This window comes from Kogia breviceps, chromosome 4 (assembly GCF_026419965.1).
Source record: "Kogia breviceps isolate mKogBre1 chromosome 4, mKogBre1 haplotype 1, whole genome shotgun sequence".
NCBI lineage: Eukaryota > Metazoa > Chordata > Mammalia > Artiodactyla > Physeteridae > Kogia > Kogia breviceps.
The window spans coordinates 94,993,935-95,017,736 of record NC_081313.1 but is presented as its reverse complement, the minus strand read 5'-3'; the positions used below and the strand labels follow the sequence as shown (position 1 = coordinate 95,017,736).

General features: G+C 38.4%; 1 protein-coding gene across 1 annotated transcript in view; it reads right to left on the bottom strand.

The window, feature by feature from the left end:
- LVRN (laeverin) overlaps positions 1-23,802 on the bottom strand; it is a 73,579-nt gene that overhangs the window by 6,024 nt on the left and 43,753 nt on the right. Inside the window, exons 7-18 of the mRNA XM_059061911.2 lie at positions 22,653-22,796; positions 21,591-21,656; positions 21,431-21,496; positions 20,835-21,007; positions 18,807-18,883; positions 18,284-18,423; positions 16,143-16,198; positions 12,424-12,577; positions 10,443-10,537; positions 8,389-8,496; positions 7,486-7,653; positions 7,127-7,264 (exon numbers count right to left, since the gene is read on the bottom strand). Coding sequence (XP_058917894.1) covers positions 7,127-7,264; positions 7,486-7,653; positions 8,389-8,496; positions 10,443-10,537; positions 12,424-12,577; positions 16,143-16,198; positions 18,284-18,423; positions 18,807-18,883; positions 20,835-21,007; positions 21,431-21,496; positions 21,591-21,656; positions 22,653-22,796 — 1,385 coding nt within the window. The remainder of the gene's footprint in view (positions 1-7,126; positions 7,265-7,485; positions 7,654-8,388; positions 8,497-10,442; positions 10,538-12,423; positions 12,578-16,142; positions 16,199-18,283; positions 18,424-18,806; positions 18,884-20,834; positions 21,008-21,430; positions 21,497-21,590; positions 21,657-22,652; positions 22,797-23,802) is intronic.

The window sequence follows — 23,802 nt, the reverse complement described above, 5'->3', positions numbered from 1 at the left end:
CTTCCCTGGTGGCGCAGTGGTTGAGAATCCGCCTGCCGATGCAGGGGACATGGGTTCGTGCCCCGGTCCGGGAGGATCCCACATGCCGCGGAGCGGCTGGGCCCGTGAGCCATGGCCGCTGAGCCTGCGCGTCCGGAGCCTGTGCTCCGCAACGGGAGAGGCCACAACAGTGAGAGGCCCGCGTACCGAAGAAAAAAAAAAAAAAAAAAAAAGTTTCATTTAAATATAAAAAGCTGTTCTTAAAAACAGAAACAACTGTTTTTATCTTCCAAAATGAAGTGGTTAGAACAGATGTCATATACCCAAATTAAGAAAATTTAAAAGAGAATAGGTAAATACTCAAAGTATATCCCTTAAAAAGTGTAGTTAATACAGAATCAGTTTCAGAAACTCTGACTAAAATAACCTTAAAGCTTATTGAAACTTCTGTATTTGTATATGCTTTTTGGAAAGAGATTCTCAAAATGTTGGTGATCCCTGAGGGCTAAGTACTCTGGCTTTCCTTAAGCTCCCTCAAACAGGCATGGTAACTGAAACTTCCCCTTTAGTTTAGTGACCTTGAATAACTGACAAGAATTGTCTGAAAAACAGCCATGAAATGTTGCTATGGAAAAACAGCAGATACATACCTGCTCAAAGTGTTGCTGTAGTTAAAAAAGTAAAGAAAGACTTTTGGATGCATTAAAAAAGAAAGAAAATTAAAAAGGTTAATATAATGGCCTGGACAATAAAGGGTTGAATCAGGGTTCTGTCTTGATAGTTGATAGTTAATACACACAATTGATTTACTTCAAAAATGTATACGTGAAATTAAAAATTGTAAGAGTTAACATTGGCATGATATGCAGACAAAGGTGAGAGAAAACAGTGCTTTTGTCCTTTTTAAGTTCCCAGCTATAACTTAAGCTGAGTCTACTTCAGCAAGGTGGAGGATAAGAGACCGTCTACATATAATTCAGGCAACCAAATCCGTTTCTATGGGGAAAGAAGAAATATTTCTTAGTTCTTCATTTTGGTTGGCCAGGTTTAAAAATCCTGTGAAATGACTCAAGAAATTTGACAAAATTTGCAAGGAAACAGTTCCAGACTTAAAAAAATTAGGAAACAAAAGAAAACTACCTATGTTGCTAAATGTGTGATTTTTCTACCAAATACAGGAGAAAGGTTACCCCAGAGGCAGGGCTGGGTTTGAAGTTACCTTGTGGCAACTTATAAATTGTAAAAACGGGGAATAACATATAGTTAGAAGCATTGGTATGGAGATTAAATGAGATAATGTACACTGAAGCGCCTATCAGGGTGCCTGGCACACTTCATTCCTTCCTGTTCTTGAAAGTTTCAAGAGGAGATATTTTTGAGACAGATGATTTACCATTCTGGTTGAGAGAGCAATCTCTTTGAAATAGTACTCAACAAAAATATATACATTTCAGATAGCTTAGCCCACCAGTAGTCAAAGGTATTAACATGAAGAAAGGAGCCAGCGTTTGTCAGGATAGTTGCCCTTTCAAGAAATTGATAACATTCAGTGCTAGTCAGCGTGATTTGGGACTCTAGTCCATCTCACCTTCCGCTTCTCTCCTTTCTCACATTTGCCCTCCCCTCCCAACCCTTCCCCTGCCATGTCTGATTTCCTGCAGCAAGCTTGGCCACTTAGGCAAGCATGGAGGCAGCCAGGTATCTCGCCTGACCCAGTGACAGGCAGTGAAAATGGGCCCTCGTCCAGTGCTTGGACACACCACTCTGATAACATCTTAATTCTCTCAGTTTGTTCCAATTTAACGCTTTCAACTCTATGTTCCCCATCATGAAATACAACAGAGTAGAAGTAAAAATGAGTGTAAGTTTCTGCTATGTTTAAAAAGGATAACCAACAAGGACCTACTGTATAGCACAGGGAACTCTGCTCAATGTTATGTGGCAGCCTGGATGGGAGGGGAACCTGGGGGAGAATGGACACATGTATATGTATGGCTGAGTTGCTTTGCTGTGCACCTGAAACTATCACAGCTTTGCTAATGGGCGATACTCCAATTTAAAATAAAAGGTTAAAAAAAAAAGAGTGTAAGTTTTTCAAGCATAGGACTTGAGCCAGTATCACATATTTGGAGAAGAAATAAGAGGTTTGGTGAAGAAGAGGGTAAGATTCATTTTGGATCAGTTGAGTTTGAAAGTGATGATACCTTGAATTCTATATTCAAATAAAGCTAGGGTATTGCTGTAGGCGGTGAAACCTGAATCATTTTAGGAAAGCCAAAAGCAACGTAACAAGCATGAAACAAACATCATTTCTACCACATCCAATAAAAAAGTCACAAAAATCCTATTGTTCCGTGTCTATTCACACATTTCTTCATAGGAGCTATGCACAAGTGCAGGTTCATACTGATTTCTCTGTAACCTGAAAGATGTCTTTATGGTTAGTGGAAGCTCGCTCACTGGGATCAGTATCCAAAAGATCACCTCTCATCTAACAATTAACTAAATACCCCACAGCCACCAGTGCAGTGCCCTGCACGTGGGACTGAGAAGCTGTATCAAACCAAAGTTGTTTTACTCAAGCAAGTGTTCCAAAATATATTTTCAGATCAGGCTCCCTGGGAAGAATTTGGGGCCTGGCAAAGGGGAGCAGATGTTCCTGGACAGCTATTGGCAGTGTCTCAACTCTAACGCTTGACCAGCCCTACTGCCTCCTTTCCAGGGTCCTAAGCTCCAGCCAGTTATGACGATCAGTCCCAAGTCAGACTCTCAGCCTTGCCCCCAGGCAATTACTGGTGTCCTCCCTTCCATGTAGAAGGTGAGTCTTTCCACCTGCTTGTTCAAATCCCCTTTCTTCTCTTTGAATCCCTAGAGCACTCTCCATCTGTCCTCTGTAACATTTATCAGAGACCGTGTCTTAATCACTTTATAACCCCCAACAACAGCTTGAACTAACTGTCCCTTGGCATAGAAAAACCAGAACTTCTTATTACCGGAAAGAACTTTACAGCTGATCACATACAACATCTTTCATTTTATGCAAGAGGAAACCTAGGCCTAAATGTTAACTAATAGGCCATGAATAAATAAATATTGTTCTAGTTACAGTTCCAGATGAGAGGGTTAGAGAATTTAGTTTCTCATCTGTCTTTTGCTTGGAACAACTGATCTACTGGTGGAATGACACTTTGTTTACATTAGCATAGACAGTACATAGCAGGATTACAGTGACAAGACGCTGGGCTAGATGCTAGATTTCCTTCTGATGGGCTTCTTGGAGCTTTATGATGCTAACATATACTGTGAATTTGTGGAGGTTAAAATAGTTTCCAAACCGATGGGCTACTGTATCCTTTGTTCACAGAAGGCTTGTCAGTGTCTCCATGAATAATGCTCAGTGAAACACACTGGAGAAATACCAGTTTCAAAGCTAATTTGAGAGTGATCAATCACTTTATGGCAAATTTAAAATAAATCCTTTTCACTTAAATAACATAAAATTTAATTTGTCATCGCATTTGCTTACTTACACTTTTATACTACATTTATCATTTTATGAAGACTGGTGACATACAAATATTCATGTCAAATATAATTGTTTAATAAGTGCTAAGTAAATATTCTGATAAACAAAGAATAAGGTAAGCAGTCCTGTGCCATTTTAATGTATATAACATTTAAATTATTAATTTGAACTTTTATTTCCTCTTAACAATCCATATATAATATTACTGTCTATTCAAAATCATTTGCAAAATTCAGCAAGACTGGTGACTATAAATTGAATCCTAAAAATAAATGTTTTATATGTAGGAGGCAAATTTATTTGAGTCTCAAAGATTTTTTGTAGCAGAATGTATAAGAGGAGTGAACTGAGCTTAATTTATCATAAACAGAAAAGGAAAGGCAATCTATTTTACGAGCATGGCTTTTTTTGATAAAAGATAAAAACATTTAAGCCATGGTTAAAAGTGAATGCATTTACAATTCTAAGACCGTCTTAGGGATAATGAAATACCTGTTCAGAGTTTGTTTGTTTGTTTTTTTTTTTTTTTGTGGTACGCGGGCCTCTCACTGTTGTGGCCTCTCCCGTTGCGGAGCACAGGCTCCGGACGCGCAGGCCCAGTGGCCATGGCTCACGGACCCAGCCGCTCCGCGGCATGTGGGATCTTCCCGGGCCGGGGCACGAACCGTGTCCCCTGCATCGGCAGGCGGATTCTCAACCACTGCGCCACCAGGGAAGCCCTGTTTGTTTTTTTTAAAGGAAGTCCTTCTATACTCATATTTAATACAGTTAAATCATTTAAATAAATTGCTAGACAATGGACTTTTTAGAGAGCGTTGCAAACATGTTTCTGTTCTCCAAATGCAGAAAAAAGTTCTTCTGAGGAATAAAAATTAAAACACACTTAAGGGCTTCCCTGGTGGCGCAGTGGTTGAGAGTCCGCCTGCCGATGCAGGGAACACGGGTTCGTGCCCCGGTCCGGGAAGATCCCACATGCCACGGAGCGGCTGGGCCCGTGAGGCATGGCCGCTGAGCCTGCGCGTCCGGAGCCTGTGCTCCGCAACGGGAGAGGCCGCAACAGTGAGAGGTCCGCGTATCGCAAAAAACAACAACAACAACAAAAAAAACCACTTAAATTAAGGGCAATATTTCCCATGGGTTGCTCAAAGCCATTTGGGGGGCTTAACGTTACATGTGCTGTGTATGGTATAGAAAGAGAGGAAAAATAAATTGAGAGGCTGTCTTACCCCTTAGAGCAGTGTTGTCCAGTTGAATTCTCTTGAGGATGCAAATGCTCTCTATCTGAGCTGTCCAGTACGGTAGCTACTGGCCACACTGAGCACTTAAAACAAGGCTAGTACAATTGAGGAACTGAATTTATTTATTTTTTTTTTGTCTGTGCCACAAGGCCTATGGGATCTTAGTTCCCCAACCAGGGGTCAAGGATTGAACCTGTGCTCCCTGCAGTGGAAGCGTGGAGTCCTAACCATTGGACAACCAGGGAATTCCCTGAGGAGTTGAAGTTTAAATTTTATTTAATTGTACTTTAAATTTAAATAGCCATATGTTAGCTAGTAGCTACCATATTGAGCAATGCAGGCTTAGATAATTCTTTAACCCAGTGTCAATTGGTTCCATGTTAAAGTACACCGGGGTCACCTGGGGTGCTAGAGAAAGGTACAGATTTTGCGTCCTATTCTGGCAGATTCTGATTTTCAAGGGGGTAGGGTGGGCTTGGGAGTCTTTAGGTGTATGAACCACTCCAGGTAATTACGAAGCTCTGCAACGTTAGAAAGTGTCTGGTTTGTGCTTAGGCTCACCCATCTGAGTGTGGATATGGCCCGGGAATGACAGGCACCATGTCACCTTGAGCCACAAAAACAATATGAACAGTCCTCAACATGTACAAGTGCACGCTAAGGGCCAGGCACTACTAAGCCCTGATCCTGGGAAGTAACTGTGAAGCTGCGTCTTTCTCAGGGCCCGTCAGGGTATCCGAAGGCATGGAGAGTGTGATAGGCTGTGGTGATTACAAGCTGGCTCCTGAGGAAAATCATCACTTATTTTTTTAAAGGAGCTGTTCGCTCAGCAGTTTAATTCCAAAATTGCTGCTATATTGTTCCGCAGGATGCTCTGGAAGAAAACAGTCAGGGACTGTAGCTGAAGTGAATGATCTTGGGCAAAATGATCACGGCAGCAAGAGGGCAGATGGCTTCCAGTCCAGGCAAAGCTAGGCATGTCAGCCCAAGAGGGGGCATGGGGGTCAGAGATTTCGATACAAGCTCCAAGCAGAGAGAACAGAAAGTAACAGACAGCCCTACGAGGCTGGAACCTCTGCAACCTCATGGAACAAGGCGACCTGAGTAAATACTTCTGATTTATATCCAACTCCCAAATTCCCACTGGGAAGTAGGACCTGGGAAGGAGGGCATTACCTTTAATGACTTAAACAAAAATGGGAGACATCATTTACCCCCAAGGTCATAAGGCTCTCTGAACAATGAACCTAGAATGATAATTTAAAACAAGAGATAAGGACAATTTTCTCAATATGTGAGTATGCTATGCATGTCCCCCTGATGAGCCAGAAAAACGGTACTGTACAAAAGAGCTTTTATCTACATGTTTAAAATTTCTGATTTAAAAATACATTTTTGGTGTATTGTAAAAGTGTTCAATACATGTCCATAAAAGAAAAACATTCCATTATTCTGATGTATACGAGAACCATATTCAGATTCTTAAACATTTATATTCTAAATATATCTTCTGTTCCAAAGACCTAAATTTATTTGCAAAAAGTATCTTCCAACTTTACAGCTGTGTACCTGAACTGTTGTCTACTCTGATCTGCTAACTCTTCAGTATGTGAATAGTTGTAGGACATATTATTCGAGGCTTTTAAGGATGTATGGTTCAGGCTTTCAGAGACTGTGAAGCTGGGGAGATCCTGGCCTGGAGAAGGATGCTGTCAGATCTCCTTGTCTTCCCAGCCCTTCGACCCTCCCCTGAAGCCCCTCAATAAAATGGCTTGATCCACCCTCCCACCCCTCGCAAAACGAACGTATGGTTAAGTCATGTTCTAGAAAGAGCAGCTATCGAGGGTATGCTGACTGACTTGAGCATTTCGAGGTCTATTTTACCTGGCAGGCTAAGTAGCAAGCAGATTTAATCTTAAAAGGTGAGAAATATAAAAAGTTCGAGAACATGGAAGCCAGATACATAAAGGGAATCTGACAAAAGGCACAAGCAATATCCAAGCTTATGTAGTAATTAACGTTGCTGTTTCTTAAAGATATGGTGATGTACTTCACAAAAGAAATGAATGGATGATGTACCCTCATACCAAAAAACATGACTTGCTCTAATCTGTGTCTCTGAAGACAAGATTCTTAGTGGGCACAGTGGGAAATTGATGTAGATAAGTACCCCATGCAAATCTACATTAACAAAAAAAAGCCAAAACTGAGGATAAGTGACCTTATCTTTCACACAGCTAGTTTGTGGTGAGACTAAACGCAGGAAAATTTATCAGTTTTCTAGTCAATGCAAAGACTTTAGTGACCTGGCCAGACTAAAGTTGAGCCACTAGCACCAAACCAATGATCTAAATGAAAGAGAGGTCTCACATTTCCTCCTTACCTTTCACTCACAGCTTGCCAATTGTTGATTAAAAAGTCCTTTGCAACGTATCGGCCAACTTCAGAGGCTGCCACAGCTTCGATTATATTTGTTTCATTAAAAGTGAATGGAGATGTAGTGATGGCATACTCCATATATCTGTAAAAGCACATGTGGCAGAAAATAAATACGTAAACATTATCCAATGGAAAGAGTAAATTTAAATAAATGGAGTTAAAATCCCATATGGTTCTAAGTTACTGAATTATAAGTATGTTTCATATTAATTCTTATATTAGCTCATTTCTATTTTTCTCCCTTTGGTTTATTAATTGCATTCCTCCACCAAGAACCCTTTCAAGGTAAGTTGTAATAATCACCTGTTAAGTATCCATGGATCTTTACTGCAGCTCATTGCATAAGCAAGTTGAATCCTTTCTTCTTCCTTTGTCTTATTATTGTAGATATTTAACAAAAAATCCCATTCTTTATCATTTCCCAAGGCAATGCCATAACATAAAATCACATTTTTAATCGGATAAGGTATTCTGTAAGGTATAACATGCAATGATATTTTTCATAGTAGTTAAGTTATATGTTAATCAAGGTTGTCATATATTTAGAAGTATAAATCTAGAAAAAAATGTCTGTGATCTCAGATATAAATATCAAAAGTAGGAATCTAGAGAAGCAATTGTGAAAACTGTCATTCATATTAACATCTTGAGATCATCAAATTAGTTTAGAAACTAAGGAGTTTTGAGGGAGAAGTAAATTAGAACAGTACAAGCAGTGTATGTTGATAACTCAGTTTGGTTTCATATCTTATTATCACATTTTCTAAGAGTCCATCTGAGGTCATATTTTAAAGGTAATATAATAACACCAAAATGACAGAGTGTTGGTCTCAGGTGTCAGTGAGACTGCAAACTTACACAGAAAGAGATGCACTGATGTACTTTTATATATGCGAATAAATAACTATAATGTACAACCTGAATAAGACTCGAAATAAGCACAGGTGCTTATTAGGGAATGCACTGGCAATGAGAGGTCCTGGATGAGAATTCCGTGTATAAATTCTAATCTATTGCTATGCACAGACCTCCATGAGACAATTGTGTGTGTGTGTTTTTAAAGGACATTTGAAAAAAATAGTAAGAGAGAGAGATTATCTAAGTAAAAACAAAATGTTCATTCCCAGAGTAAGAGCATCAAAAGGCAGAGAAATTGTTGGTGCTGAAACAGGACAAAAAGAAGGGCAATTACAATATTACACTTACTCATTCTCTGGATGGTTCATCCAGTTTCTGAAGAGGTCTCTTGACAGCTGAAGACAGTCCTCCAGACCCAACCAACACGCAGTTCCAAAAAGTTTTTCCAGTGATATTCTTGAAGGAAATATCAAAGAGAAACATGTATTTTTCATTACTACATTTATTTTTTCTGCCGCCAAGAATATGTGTTTCATAAAAAGATGGGTATTTTAAAACATCCTTCCAATAACATCAGGTTTGTTAAAAAATAGCCTTTGTGGATGGCAACTGTATATAAGGTTCAGGGAAATATTTGCTGAGAGGCTCTCAGGCACGAAATAAGCTCCAAGACTGGTACTTTTTGAAAGTAAGAAATAAATTACTGCCTTCCTTCACCTCCCTCAAACACACACGGGTGTACACACATGCCACATCTGTTATCAATTTATTTTTCCTCCCTTATACAATAACTCCCTTACAGATTTAAAAAAATGACTTTTAAGTATCTGATATAACACACTTAAAAATAAAGTTCTTTCTCTACACATGAGAACAGAGGGAATGGTTTATTTCTCTCCTCCCACAGTGAGCCTCTCCTGGCTTAAGCTTCTGTTTCTTCCTTTGCTCCTCCTGGCTATTAACGTTGTCTCCAGAAAAAGAACAGAGGTTTCTGCTTTGTTTTTATAGCTGAGTAGAGGTACACATTATGATTGCAAATGAAATAAGTTCAAAAGAACATGGAGAATAACAGTGATAAATCCAGATGAGCGGTGCCTTGAGGTGTTGCCGTTTGGAGTAAGAGGTAAAGGAATTCAAATGGGTCAGAAGTTACCAGAAAATGCCAAGAGCCAAATCTCCATTGCTCCACCCTCCCTCCAGTTTCATCCCAGCCTGGCCTGCCTGACCTTCTGATAAGCAGAAGTAGAATCTCCAGGGGAGATTCTTCTAAGAGACAGTTAAGAGGACTCATTTACACATTCACTCCTCTCCCCACTCACCCCAAGCTGGCAGCAGCAAGATGGAATTCTCTGGAAGCACAGTCTAACTCCCTGAGATTGCTCTGAAGAGAACTGGCCCAGGGATGCTACAAAAAGCAGGTCACTTCAGGCCAGTTTAGGAGAGCCAAGGCCACGGCTGGTTCACAAAGGTGCTGCCTGGTTGGGCCTTTCTGTTTGTCTATACAACTTGCCTACCCACTTTCCATCCTAGCTCACCCCCACTGTCTTCCATCCATCTGTAAATCCAACTCTAGGTTCATCCATTCACACGCCCTAGCTCTAAAATTTCTCCCCTCTCAGAAGGATACTTGTGAGAGAGAATAACCACCTTTTGAATTTCTTACTTGGTCTAATTGGTTTCGGCTTGATGTTGACTAGAGCTGTAAATATAAACCCTGTACCATTCATTGTTGGTCACAGATTCCCTGGCTAAATATGGAAGCCCAGCCTACAGACACACACCTTGTGTCACAGGGAGGCCAGCGGTACTGCAGCCCTGTTTTGCCTTTCACCCCCTTCCCAGAGCAGCATGACAACAGGTTTAGTCCCCTAACCGAACCAATGATGGGGAAATCGTTTGCAATACTTGGTCATGATCACACACAGATGACTGATACAGTTCACTGTCAACCTCCCTAATCATATCTGCATAATGTTAGAATTTCTGTCTGACATAAATAATGGAACTTTCCCCTCTGTCATCAAGAATACACAGAGGGGATTTTTTCCCCCCTGTCCTTCCCATACCCTTCAATTTGTTTGTATAGGCTGGTTTTGCTTAGCACAACCCTTCATCAATAGTACAACATAACTTAAGATTTCAACCAGTAGCCTAAGATTTGAGAATATAAAGCTATAAATTCCTGTGTGTACTTGTATGTGCTTTGCAGGTAAATTAAGATTCCCAAACTACTATTTCCTATTAGGATACATGTAGCTCACCAGTCCCAAATCTACTATTCTCAAATGGCACACAAATCTCTCAGTGAATCATAACTATTAGTATCTTATTTTATGAATCTGGAAGCCTATCCATTAATATGAATTATTTAATTCAATGATCACTGCTCAAAAAGTACTTACAGAGCTAAATAGTCATCCTGCAGTGTTGCCACATTTTCACGAATTATAGTTGAGTAAGTATTCCATATTGAGATAAGTCTCTTTAACAGATACTTCTATAAACAATAAAGAAAATATACTGTTAGTTCTGTTCACAACACCCAATTTACACTGCTTTTCTCTTTGTCTGAAAAGACATTAACAGAGAGGTGACAGATATTTCTTCAGAAATAATCTTTATTTGTCACTAAATGTGTAAGTTTTTAAACCTCTATAGGTTCAGTTTCCTGAAACGTAAGCAATACGTAAACAATATGATGTGTGTCAGCACACTGCTTGGCACATAGTAGGAACTCAAGAAACAGTAACCATTCTTATCATTGACTATCACCCAGACACTTCCAGTTGTCTTTAAAATAGAGAAAAAATGGAGAAATATAATACAAACTTTCTACCTTGAAACTTCCATGCTTAGTATATATATCTCTAAAAAAACAAGGAATACTGATTTATGCCTTGGACTAATTTAAGCTCTGACTCCAAAATAAAATTTCTTCAATTGAGCTATCGGCTGGTAAATAATAAGGTTATAATAGTCATACACTTACCAATACATCCCTCAGAATAAATTAATGTTATTCATTGAAATTTTTAAAAACAAACATTAGCTTTTACTTCTTCACTCAAAACCAGTGATCAGATGTTATCAGTGAGCCACCTTGATCCCACCAACAAGTGCCTTCTCCTATTGGTCGCCATGTCACATTGAAGTACGTTCCCATCAGCACTTTGTACACTAGATAAAAGAAAGTCTGGAACCCCGAAGTGCTTGTGATCTCGCCTTCAGACTGCCCCAGACTCTCACTTGGAATCATCACATAACACACTTGCTGTTTTGTTTGCAGCCCTTAACTCTCCGAGGGGCTGCTCCCAAACTTTGGCTTTGGTTTTACTTGTGCCAACTTTCTTATGATCACTGTTAAAGATCTAATAACAGAAATTTCCCCTTTTATAGATGTTATTTTCCCCTTTTATAAGGACAAGATGGCATGGTTATTTCTTCATTCATTAACTCTAATTTCCCCATCTCTCTTCCCAATATCAAAAGCAGCTTCAAAATGTTTACTTTTTTGGAATATAACTCTCTGGTTTCAAGTGTCGGCCCTATAAATCAGAGTATATAAATCATGGATATAGAATTGTGAAAAATCATTCTGTTTGACTAACAAACTTTTAGGGAAACAGTTGTTAATAGATACTACCCTTTTTTTTTTTTTTTTTTTTTTTTTTTTTTTTGTCGTACGTTGTGGCCTCTCCCGTAGTACAGGCTCCGGACGCGCAGGCTCAGCGGTCATGGTTCACGGGCCCAGCCGCTCTGCGGCATGTGGGATCTTCCCGGAGCAGGGCACGAACCCGTTACCCTTGCATCGGCAGGCGGACTCTCAACCACTGCACCACCAGGGAAGCCCTATCCTTTTTTTATACGAAAAAAAAAAGGCATACCATTTCCATCCACTTCTGGTTTCTTAAGACACATTTATACCTCACCAAGAATTAAGAAACTGTCCAAACTTCTCTCACACTCATCTCCTAGACCAGGTCTATGACTAAGGTATTTTCTTCTAAGAGTGAACAACCATTCCTAAGAAAATGAATATATGCAGAACAAATAGACTATTATTTTGGGAAAGACTGCTTTCACAGACACTATCTAAAATATGGAAGGAGGGCTTCCCTGGTGGCGCAGTGGTTGAGAATCCGCCTGCCGATGCAGGAGACACGGGTTCGAGCCCTGGTCCGGGAAGATCCCACATGCCGCGGAGCGGCTGGGCCCGTGAGCCATGGCCGCTGAGCCTGCGCGTCCGGAGCCTGTGCTCCGCAACGGGAGAGGCCACAACAGTGAGAGGCCTGCATACCGCAAAAAAAAAAAAAAAAAAAAAAAAATATGGAAGGAGAAAGACAGAAATTTTTAAAAAACCCATCTAACAAAGAATGAAATTACCTTTAATAGTGGATATATATCATGGTTGTTCACATCAGAAACAAGATCCCTGGTTACCAGGTTCACCAAAACTGCATGCCACACTATGATTTCATCTTCTTCAGCAAGGTACTTGGTTAAATCAAGTGCTGTTTCAATCTCTATATAACTGTTTCTGTTTGGTTTAAAAAAACACCACAGACTCAAAACTCATACTTGTTCCATGCTTCAGTGCCTGACTTCAATAAGGTATATGAAATCAAGGAGCTAGAGGGTAAAAGTCCCATCTCATTGATGAAGTGGAACCAAGCAATGTGGACAGACCCTCAATTTCAGTTTGATAGGTTCAAGTGCCCAAATTCTTAGAGGTTGTAGAAAATCCAGGCCAAATGTTGAGCTGATTGTCAGACACTAGAATATTTGTGCATTTAGTATACATTCTTAAGAGACTATAATTTCCATTCAATAAATATTAATTAAAAGTCATTCTCTATCTAATGCTCTGCCAGATACCAGTAGGAACACAAAACAAGTGAACACAAACAGGACACTCCTCTTGCTTACCAGCGAGGAGCTTATTACTTAGTGGAAGAGCTGAGACTTGCACATAAGAAGGTGTTAATGAAAGGCCCTAGCAGAGGCAACGAATTCAATAAAGTAGCAAAGAAGAAAAATATACGCACGTGATGGGAGAGGCAGGGAGGCCTTCTGGATAAGGAAGTTGAGAAAAGCAGTGAAGGAAGGGTAGGATTGGAATAAGTAGAGAGATAGAGGAAGGCAGTTTAAAGTGGGAATTAGTGTGATGGGCAAACCAAGTTAACAGAGGCAGGGAATTTCTTTTATGTGTAGTGAGAGATGGGAGTTAATAGCTAAGGTGAATCAAAAGTGTGGAGAGCCTTGAGTATCAGGATGAAGAGTTTACATGTGGTGGGAAGGTGTTTAAACAACTGGGGTAACATCATGAAATCAATACCTTAAAATTTTGTTGCAACTGTGCTGCAGAAAACAGAATGGAATTCTAATATAAATAGAATTCTAGAGGACTAATGGCTGGAAGTTAATGCAATAGGGTAGGCAAAGGGTGATGAAAGCTTGGCTTAGCATGGAAGCAGTGAAGGTGGTAAGTGAGGTGAGAATCCAAAAGACATTCCCCAGAACCACAGAATGAATAGATAAGACATGATGCCTTGATTGGAGATGGAGAGAGAGAGAGAGAGCAGTCAAGGATATCTCTGATGTTTCAAGTGTGGGGATGGGAAAAGTAGTAGTAGCTTCGACAGACAGAGAGAAATTGATAGCAGGAGCAATTTAGAGACAGAAATAAAGTTCAGTGTTTAAGGTACTGAATTTAAATGACCACAGGATAAACAGAAGACAGGAGGAGACAAACAGACATCTAGATTTAGAAATCATCAACATATCCTTTCATAAACATTTATTGCGTACCTTATATTTGCTAGGCACTGTACATGTACATAATAAAATGATCACTGAAACCATCAGAAGGCATGAATTATCCAGAGGAAAGAGAGAAGAAAATAACATAACCATGATTGGTCTTAAGGATGCTCACGGCAGCAGGAAAAAGAGAAGTCAGATCCTGGAGGAGAACTAGGCTTGCATATTGGAGCCTCAGGAAGTCAAAAAAGAAGTTTGCAGGAGGATGTTGTTAACAATATAAAGTCATGATAATCTTAGAGAAATGTTTCAGCAAAGTAGTGAGTGGGGAAATGTGCTGTACATCACATGGGGAAAAGTAGTAAAAAAAAAAAACGAAGGATAAAATATGCAGACATTCATTCAAGAAATACAACAGGCCAAAGAAAGAGAGAACACACTGAATCATTTATTATGTGTACTCCTTAATTTACTGTCTGGAATTTAACTTCTGAACATATATTCATTTTCCTGGTTAGAAACTTATCAGCAGAGCTTATATTGAGTAAATCCAATATAAATGAAATCAATAATTCTGTAATACACTAAAATTCAGGTTCATTAAAATTATACCTACAGTCATCATCATTGGGTAACAAAAATCACTTCAAAATCTTAATTGAAAGTCTATTTATTTCCAGAAACTTTTTTTTTTTTGGATACATCAATTACTTTATTTCCTTAACTTCCAGTATCTTAGAAAAATATGAACACATCTACAATCTTCCTAAATTTATCCATTTTAACATTTAGCAGTCTTTACAAATGCAAGTCTGAATCACTTGTATTTTACCTAAGTTTTTACTCTTGATAGAGATTTTTAAAATAATGATTCTTATACATTTTGCAATAATCCTATAAATATTTAAACACTATTACTTTTTTCTATTTACATAATCTCTACTGCATCCTTCTAAAGGTTTTCCTTTAAGAGCTTCCTTTTTTTTTTTCCTCATGGAAAGACATTTTATTTTATTCATTTATTTTTACAAATTTATTTATTTTATTTTTGGCTGTGTCGGGTCTTCGTTGCTGCGCGCAGGCTTTCTCTAGTTGTGGCGAGTGGGGGCTACACTTCCTTGTGTTGTGCGGGCTTCTCATTGCGGTGGCTTCTCTTGTTGCAGAGCACAGGCTCTAGGTGTGCGGGATCAGTTATTGTGGCACAGGGGCTCAGTAGTTGTGGTCGCGGGCTCGGGCTCTAGAGCGCAGGCTCAGCAGCTGTGGCGCACGGGCTTAGTTGTTCCGCGGCATGTGGGATCTTCCCGGACCAGGATCGAACCCGTGTCCCCTGCATTGGCAGGAGGATTCTTAACCACTGTGCCACCAGGGAAGTCCCAGGCATTTATTTTAAATATAGCAGTGTATACATGTCAATCCCAAACTCCCAATCTATCCCCCCATCCTCTTCCCCTCACGGCTTCCTTTTAAAACATTGAATTGTCTTTGCTGCTCCTTTAAGAGTCTTTCAAAATTTCTCCATAATCAGTTTAAACCTTATTATACCAAAGTTAATTTGATTGAAAATATATGACTTTCATATAATTAACTACCAAGTTTTGACTTGAGAAAGAACATATTCCTTCTTGTCAAATTGTTGTAAAAAACATTGTTTTCTGTGCCTTTCATTTCTAATAGTAGTAGATGTTATTGCTCTTATCCTCATAATGACTTTTTTGAATTGCCTTTTTTTCTAATTTTTTTATTGTTGCAAAATACACATAACATTTGTCTTCTTAACCGTTTTAAAGTGTATGGTTCGCTAGTATTAAATACATTCATATGTATAACTGATTCACTTTGCTGTACAGCAGAAACTAACACAACATTGTAAATCAACTGTACTCCAATAAAAATTTTGTAAAAATACATTCATAATGTTGTGCAACTATCACTATCCATCTCCGTAATTCTTTTCATCTTGTGAACCTGAAACTCTGTACCCATTGAACAATGTCTCCCCATTACCCCCTCCCACTCTTCTGTACCAGCCCTTGGCAACCACCAATCTTTCCGTCTCCCTGATTCTGACTACTAAGCACCTCATGTAAATGGAAACATACAGTGTTTGTCTTTCTGTGCCTGGCTTATTTCACGTAGCTTAATGTCCTCAACGTTCATCCATGTTGTTGCATATTCTAGCAACTTTTATATCATAAATTCCACAATAACCACAGAATTTGATCCTAATCTTAATAAGTTAGGGCCTGTATATACTAAAGAACCAAGTTCATAGTGATGAGGTTATTATTTTATAAATTTCTCAAGGTACATGCTAAAATGACGAAAGAAGAAAATATACTCACTTAGACAAGGAAAAGGCATCATCAACCAACTGAAGTCTGTGAATAACAGGAATAGCCTGCAAATGAGATCCAAAAATGTTCAGGAAAAGATGAGAACATTTTTAGTGAAAAAATAATTTTTCAAAATAATAACATTTAAAGATCATTGCTGCTTACAAAGCACTTTCATGTGAATTATGTACAGAGAAATGATCATTTCTAAGGATAGTTCCCATAAATTATTTATTATACATCTGCTTTTGATAAGTGATCCCTCTGGATATCAATCATAAGGCTTAAATATGGCTGAGAGTTGTGCCAAAACACTCTGTGAAAAACAGCATGTTAAAAAATAAAACAGGAAGCCAAGTTTAAAGGGCCTCTCCAAAACAGAAAGTATACATTAAATTGTATTACAATGTCCAAATTGTTGTCAGGGGACTTTTTGGCATAGGAAGCCTTAAAGAATATTACTCAGCACTATTTTGGCAATAGTGAGGTACTCTTTTCAATGGTATCTCTCTTCTCAAGAGTTTACTAATTTGACACAATACCACCAACAGAGCCCTTTGAATCATGAAAAGGCAGGAGTCAACTGACAACCTAACTCCTCAGGCTTCGGTTTGAGCTCCCTGGCGTTGTCAGGCCACAGGACTCTTGTCTCAGCTTGTGTCTTAAGGGTGCCCAAAGTTTCCTACAGCAGTCCTTCAATAGCCCCCCAGCATGTTCATATATGTGGTCCCAGAAAATTTATCTTCACAACATCTCTTTAAGCATCTGAACAAGCCAAGTTTAATTTTTTCCTTTGTTGTAGCCGCATATCTTTTCTGGCAGTAATAATAACACTTACATTTTCAATGTTAATAATAGAAATGTTTTATTTGCTCAGCAATTATGTTGTACGAATAATTGACCCCAGTTTTTCAATAAGTAAATCTACAAGGGTTTCAAGAAATCATAGCTATAATCGCATGACCTAGTGCTTCCATGGCTAAGACTGCCCTTAGAAATTAAAAAGAACTTAGCTACTCTGAAAAAGATTTTTAAATAAAGTATTATTATAACTGTTTTTTGTACCTTTATTCAAAAGACCAATGATAATTTTTTAAAATTACTGATCATGTTCTGAATGCCCAAATTGTGTCAGGCCTCTGTTAAACATAATATACACATCACCTTATTTAATCTTCACAACAACCCTTTAAGGTCTATTACACCCATTATTATACCGATAAGGAACTCAAGGCATGACTGGGCAAACAAGAGGCCCAAGGTCACACACCTGGTAAATGATGAACAAAAATATGAACAGAAGTCTACCTGACCCAGAACTCGAGCTCTGGACCAGTATGCTGTGCACTGCCTCTTCTGTCAGAGAGGCTGCTGTGTGACTCACAGAACCTTTGAAGAGAGAGACACCTAAGATATCTTTTAGTTCAACTCTCTAGTTTTATGAATAGAGACTAAATGAACAGCCCAAGATTTCACAGCAGAGCCAACTCTGTAGACCTCTAAATCAGCATCCATCTCCACCAATGGAGATTTGGTTTAATTCAACCAATTAAAATCTGACTGATAAGAGCTAGCCAATATTTTAATATTTCTATATTGCATAATAATTTACAGTTGTTTTACAACTTAAAGCAATATTGGATTATTACTGATATCTTGTGAATTAAATTCTCTCCTTTGAGGGAGGGTGAAAATACAGTTTTTAGAAAATTAACATTTTCTAGCATATAGGTACTGGCACCTATTTTGGGCTTTGAAATTTTAAGTATATGTTTACTTATATCATCTCTAATCCTCATAAGGAATAAGAAAGATATGATTTTATTCCCATTTTAAAGTGAAGAAATTGAAGCAGAACATTTAACTTGCCTAAGATCACAAAATCAATGGTTAATAGGAAATTCTTCTGATTTTTTACCTAGAAAGGTAAAATTATTGTGGAAAAGTGAGATTAATGTTCAAAAACACAATTCATTCAACCAAAATCTCTCCTTTCTAAGAATAAGAAAAAAAAATCCAGTAAGCCTTTGGGTGAGGTGTGGCAACAGGGGTCAGGTTCCCACCCGACAGTTTAATGAAAGCTCAGCCTCTAAAGGCTAGAGAGTCCAATATTAATGATATTTAATAAAGGTATAAAAAAATAACCTTACCTTAGGATCTTTTTCAAGCTGTTGATTTAATTTCTTCCAACCAAATTTATCATAGTTAACTCTATAATATCCAGTCATATTCAAATTTAAAATCACCCAGTCATGATCAGAATCTGAAACTTGCATTTCAGGGAATACTTCTACAAAGAAACAGGTGAAAAGTTTGAAATGGTACATTTTAAAAATATTTTACTACATGTCTGTACTAAACCTCTTAATTCTAAACAATAAGTCCAATAAAACAAAAAGTAAAGATATTGTAAAATATGTATTGATCTTACTACATAATTATATTTTTTCACATATAATGGCTTTTGATTAGAAACTTTTCTTTAAAGTTCTATGTTCGAAAAGAATGATACAATATTTTAGTTTTAAACAAGATAGCTTTTCAAAAGATAGACATTTCAACATTTTAGTCTCTGCCTTTATATATATATATATATGTTTACACACATATATACATATACATATATATATTTGCATATATACGTGAATATATTTTAAAAAATTTGTTACTTACTGCTGCTTTTATCTAGCCAGACTAAAGACTGTGTAGTTCCATTTTTTATCCAAAGAATAGGTACAATCCATGTGTCACTTTTTGGAAAAAAATGAAAAATTCAGTTAATGTTCACACATAAGAATATCAGCTCTGAGCCAATATTAAATAAGATGATAAAATAACAGAACTCAAATTCTTTGGTCATTCCCTGTGGATATGCAGGACTTTGCTCTTAGAATTATTCACTATTGTTTCACAAGTCAGATTTGCTTTGGCTATTTGTTTACTCTCTCGTTGTGTCTTATAGATTTGCTTCTTTTTATTACTTAAGGTAGCTACTAAGACTCTCCTGTATCTGAAATTTTCAAGGCCTGTTTATATTAAATTACAGCCACCTGGCCTTACTCAGTGGTCATTCAAATGTTACAGACAGACCCAAAGCCATCTGTGCCAAGAGAGTTGAATAATCAGTTAAGAAGAAAATGCTTGACAAACATTTCAAAATGCTTCTCCACCTCAAGCTTTCTCCTTGTCTGAAAAGTGTTCAACAAAAATCAGCCAGATTACTCATATTAACTGAATGCTGGCATTCTTCCCACATTGGTGGACATGACGTGGATGAAGTTGCTGACCACAGGGAGGACATTAGTCATCTGAAGAGACACGCTACTTGGAATTTGGGCAATATTTCCAATCTTGCTCAAACACTCACAAGTCTGGTTTCTCAGGCTTTGAACTGAGGGTCTCTGTTTATGTGATATCTAAGGCCACCTCTTCTCACAAGTCATGAAATATCATAGGGAGAAGGGAACTGCAGGTCTCCTGTTCCGTCCCCTGGGGTTTTAAAGGAAGAGTAGGACAACTTGAAAATTTTGGTGGTGATATTTGAAAATTAATTACTCATTTGTGCTGATACTTAATATAATGAGATCTGAGGATCAAAACTTTTATCAAAAACAGTTGGAAGGGCTTCCCTGGTGGCGCAGTGGTTAAGAATCCACCTGCCAATGCAGGGGACACAGGTTTGAGCCCTGGTCCAGGAAGATCCCACATGCCGTGGAACAACTAAGCCGTGCGCCACAACTACTGAGCCTGCGCTCTAGAGCCTGTGAGCCACAGCTACAGAGCCCACATGCCACAACTACTGAAGCCCACGAGCCTAGAGCCTGTGCTCTACAACAAGAGAAGCCACCGCAATGAGAAGCCCGCATACTGCAACAAAGAGTAGCCCCCTCTCACCACAACTAGAGAAAGCCTGCACGCAGCAATGAAGACCCAAGGCAGCCAAAAATAAATAAATAAATAAATTTATTTTAAAAAAAAACAGTTGAAAATTATCTAACAAGAAAGAGAAGGAAAGGGAAGGAGAAAGTGATGAATGCTAAGACACTTTATTATTCCATTTCACTTCTACAACAATCCCCTGGGATATATGTTATTACATTTACTTTATACATAAGGCAACTGAAACTCAGAGATTTTGAATAAGACTTACCTAAGGTTTGAATTTGGGATCTATAATTCTAACATTTTAGGTATGGTTACAAAAGCACAGATAAGTGCATGGGCAGACATGCACAGAATTATTCCTCAGGGATACAGTCACCATTCAGTTCCATTTCTAGGGAAGGGAAGACAACATTGCAACAGGATCCCCTTTCTTCTTAACGAACAGGAGGCATTTCAGGCTCTATTTTATTGCCTTTCACACAGAATTCTGAGTAATTCATGATCTCTGTCTAAAGGATAGAAGAGAATGCATAACACCCAAAGCTTTGGTCATGGGTGTGGCCCTATATCCCAGGGTAGGGGCACTGCATGAATCCCTAAATGCAGGTCTCTGGCCTTGCTCAGCACATGAGGGGCTCTGCCCCATCCTAGCACACCAGCGACATCCTGCATGGGGCACTCAGTCACCACCCCAGAATCACCCCATGGAAGGGTGTATATCCAGTAGGGGTTATGCTTCCTCACCCACAGGCTGGTTTCCATTTGATCAGAGCTCAATCCCAAGGAAGGTGAAGACAGAGGAGTAAATCTACCTACTTGTGGGTTAGAAGAGTCTGATTTTTAACCTTTCCAAGATAAAATGGCTCCTGTTTCATGATGCCAGTAGATACATTTAAGGTGATAACTGGAAAACCACTCTGGTGTGTCCAACTGTCCATGATGCTTTTTACTGTTGCTGGCAAAAGAATTTTACTCTGGTCATCTATGGCCTGTTTTTTAAAAAAATCATCACAAAAGCAGATATTTATCATCAAAATATTTTGAGGTAGGAATCTCCTAAAAGCAACTACATAGCTATTCTCTTCCTCATTTACATAGCACAATAGTTCCCAGTGGGTGATATCCTGGACCAAATTTAATTCTGTTCAACTCTCTATATATGAATGGTTCCTTAGTTCATTCATTCACTCATTCATTCATTCACTGAACACATTTTTTTTATGGATCTAACATATGCAGGCTCTCTTCTGGGCATTGGAAATATAGTGGTGAAGACTAAAGAAGCAACCCCCGACTTAAAGGAGTGTCACAAACAAGGAAAGATGGTTTTCCTGTGGCATCACCATACACACATGGCCTCCCGATCTTACAAAACAACTCAGCAAAAACATGGCAGGAAGTGAGAGAATTACCATTTGAAAATGCCTCCATAGATCATCTTGCTCAGCATTTGAGTAAGAAAATGTCTCCAAATATGACTGTCAAGATAGAAAAGTTAAGGTTAAGGTAAATAACATGCCAAAGAAATTTATGTTTACTATTTTCCAGGTAACAACAATTTTGTAAACTCACCTTAAGTGCGCTGATAAATATTTTCTCATTCAAGAAGCTAGAAAGCATCCGGGCCAGAGACGCTCCCTAAGACATAAGAAGCTGTCCATTATTTAAACAAAATTCGGTATCTAAATATTGATGCATTCCATTCTGATAAGCAAGATTCTGGGCTGTCCTCCTGATTGCATTGTGAACTTTAGTTGAATGTCTGGGTTATCCCCAAATGTGCTAATAAAATAGGAGACTATCAATAATTCATAGGTAAAAGATGAGAAAATGTCCTACATATAAAGAGTTCAGGGCACAGAAAAGTTTTTAAACTGAGATACTCATACGGCAAGTGTAAAGAAAAAAATGGTGCCTGCCATTACAGTTCTACAAGGATCAGCCATTAGCCACTGCAGATGCCCACTGAGAGTGCACCCTGGGGGGAATTCAGGATGGAGAAAAACAGGAAGCATTCTGTGCTTTGAATATACTGGCCCCTAGCTAGTTAAGATGCATATGTAAGGAAAAATTTCAATGACCCCAGACTTTTACATTTTTCCATATACAGAAAAGCACTAAAATTATTAACTTGAGACACCTGTTCCTTGTGATTAGCAGTAATCATTTTATGCTTGACTGCATGTTTCTCCCAGCAAAAAAAGTTCAGATATATCCTGGCCCCTCCCTTACCACTTTGGAGTAGTTTCTCAGAGCACTCTGAGAGGCTGTCTCCTGGGCTATAGTCCTCAGTAAGATTCCTGAATAAAACTTAACTCACAACTTTTATGTTGTGTGCTCTTCTTTTAGTCGATAGAAGAACAAATTTCCACCAAGCAGAAGTGTTCACCTTAAAAGTAGCAAGCTAAGTCTATATTAATAAAGGTAGATGATACTGAGCACCTATTGTAGTTGATTAATATTTACTAGATAAGAACTGATTTAACCACGTTTTCTGAAATCCATCTACTGAATAATATTAAGGTTTTTGTACCAAAGTTGTGTAGTAGCACATTAGTCTAGGACCCTTAGAATCCATTTTATGTAGCTTTCTGCAAGAGTGCAGAACAAATGTAAATGTATAACTGATTTTACCTTGTTGTAAGTAAATAGGTCAAAGAGCTCGTTTATTTCGTTGGTTTCTGTGAAATTTTCCACCTTCATGGAGACGGCTCTAGATACCAGGGCGTGATCTTCTCTGAGGACACCATGTAAAATGTTAGAAAAAAAGATCTCATTCTAAAAGGAAAACATTGAGCCATGTTAACTTCTGAGGTGTCACAGAAACACAAAGTTCAATGTTCCTAAGATACTTTCAAAAACTAACACTGAAGAGGGAAACATCAATAATTGAGAAGTACTCTTTGGGCTACAATGGGTCAAATAAGTTAGGATTCCTTGAATAACAAAACTCTAGGATACTTTCTTTCCCATTTGGTATCCTTTTTTATTTAAATTAAAAGAAAATCAATTACAGAAGTTAATGCGGTTTGCAAGAGAGACATCTACATTCCCCTAAGGAGGTCCTCCAGGGAACAGCATCTCTAGGTGGTTTTAACCCTCTAGAATTTTATTGGTAATTTTATTAGCAATCCCTTAAAATTATCAGTCTCTGTTACATGGACATTTATAATCCAAAAGCATGTCAGATTTACAAATTCACAATGATGCTGATGTAATATTAGTTATTAGAAATAAATCCATAGACTGGATACTCATGCATTAAGAGATGGCAATTATTTATATTTTAATAAGTACAGAACTCTCCAAAAGACTAGATCTCTTAGACACATGACAAGGGCCATTTCTTTCTGAAGGAAAGCTAGAAGGAAAACCAAAGAATAGTCAAGAGGTACCTGGGAAGACAGAGCCAAAGAAAGGGCAGTGAAGAAGCTACAGGGACAGCTCACTCATACCCTGGAGAGCCAGGCGAGCACTTGGTAATCTACATGAAGTCTCAGCTCCCTAGTAACTCTTGCCGGGGTCCCCAAGTTGACTCTCTCACCCCTCAACAGTGTCAGATAAATTTTCAAACTCTGCTCCACTTTCATTTGCCAATGTTCCAATCAACCCTCTCCTATTAGCACATTATGTTTAGATTTATTAATACTTTGCTTAAGCTATCATCAAATTCTGCTCTTCCCCAAATGAGAAAGCCTGTCATTTACAGCAATGCATGTCAAACTTTAATGTCAATAAGGATACCCTGGGGATTTTGTCAAACTCATATTCTAACAGTTGGTCT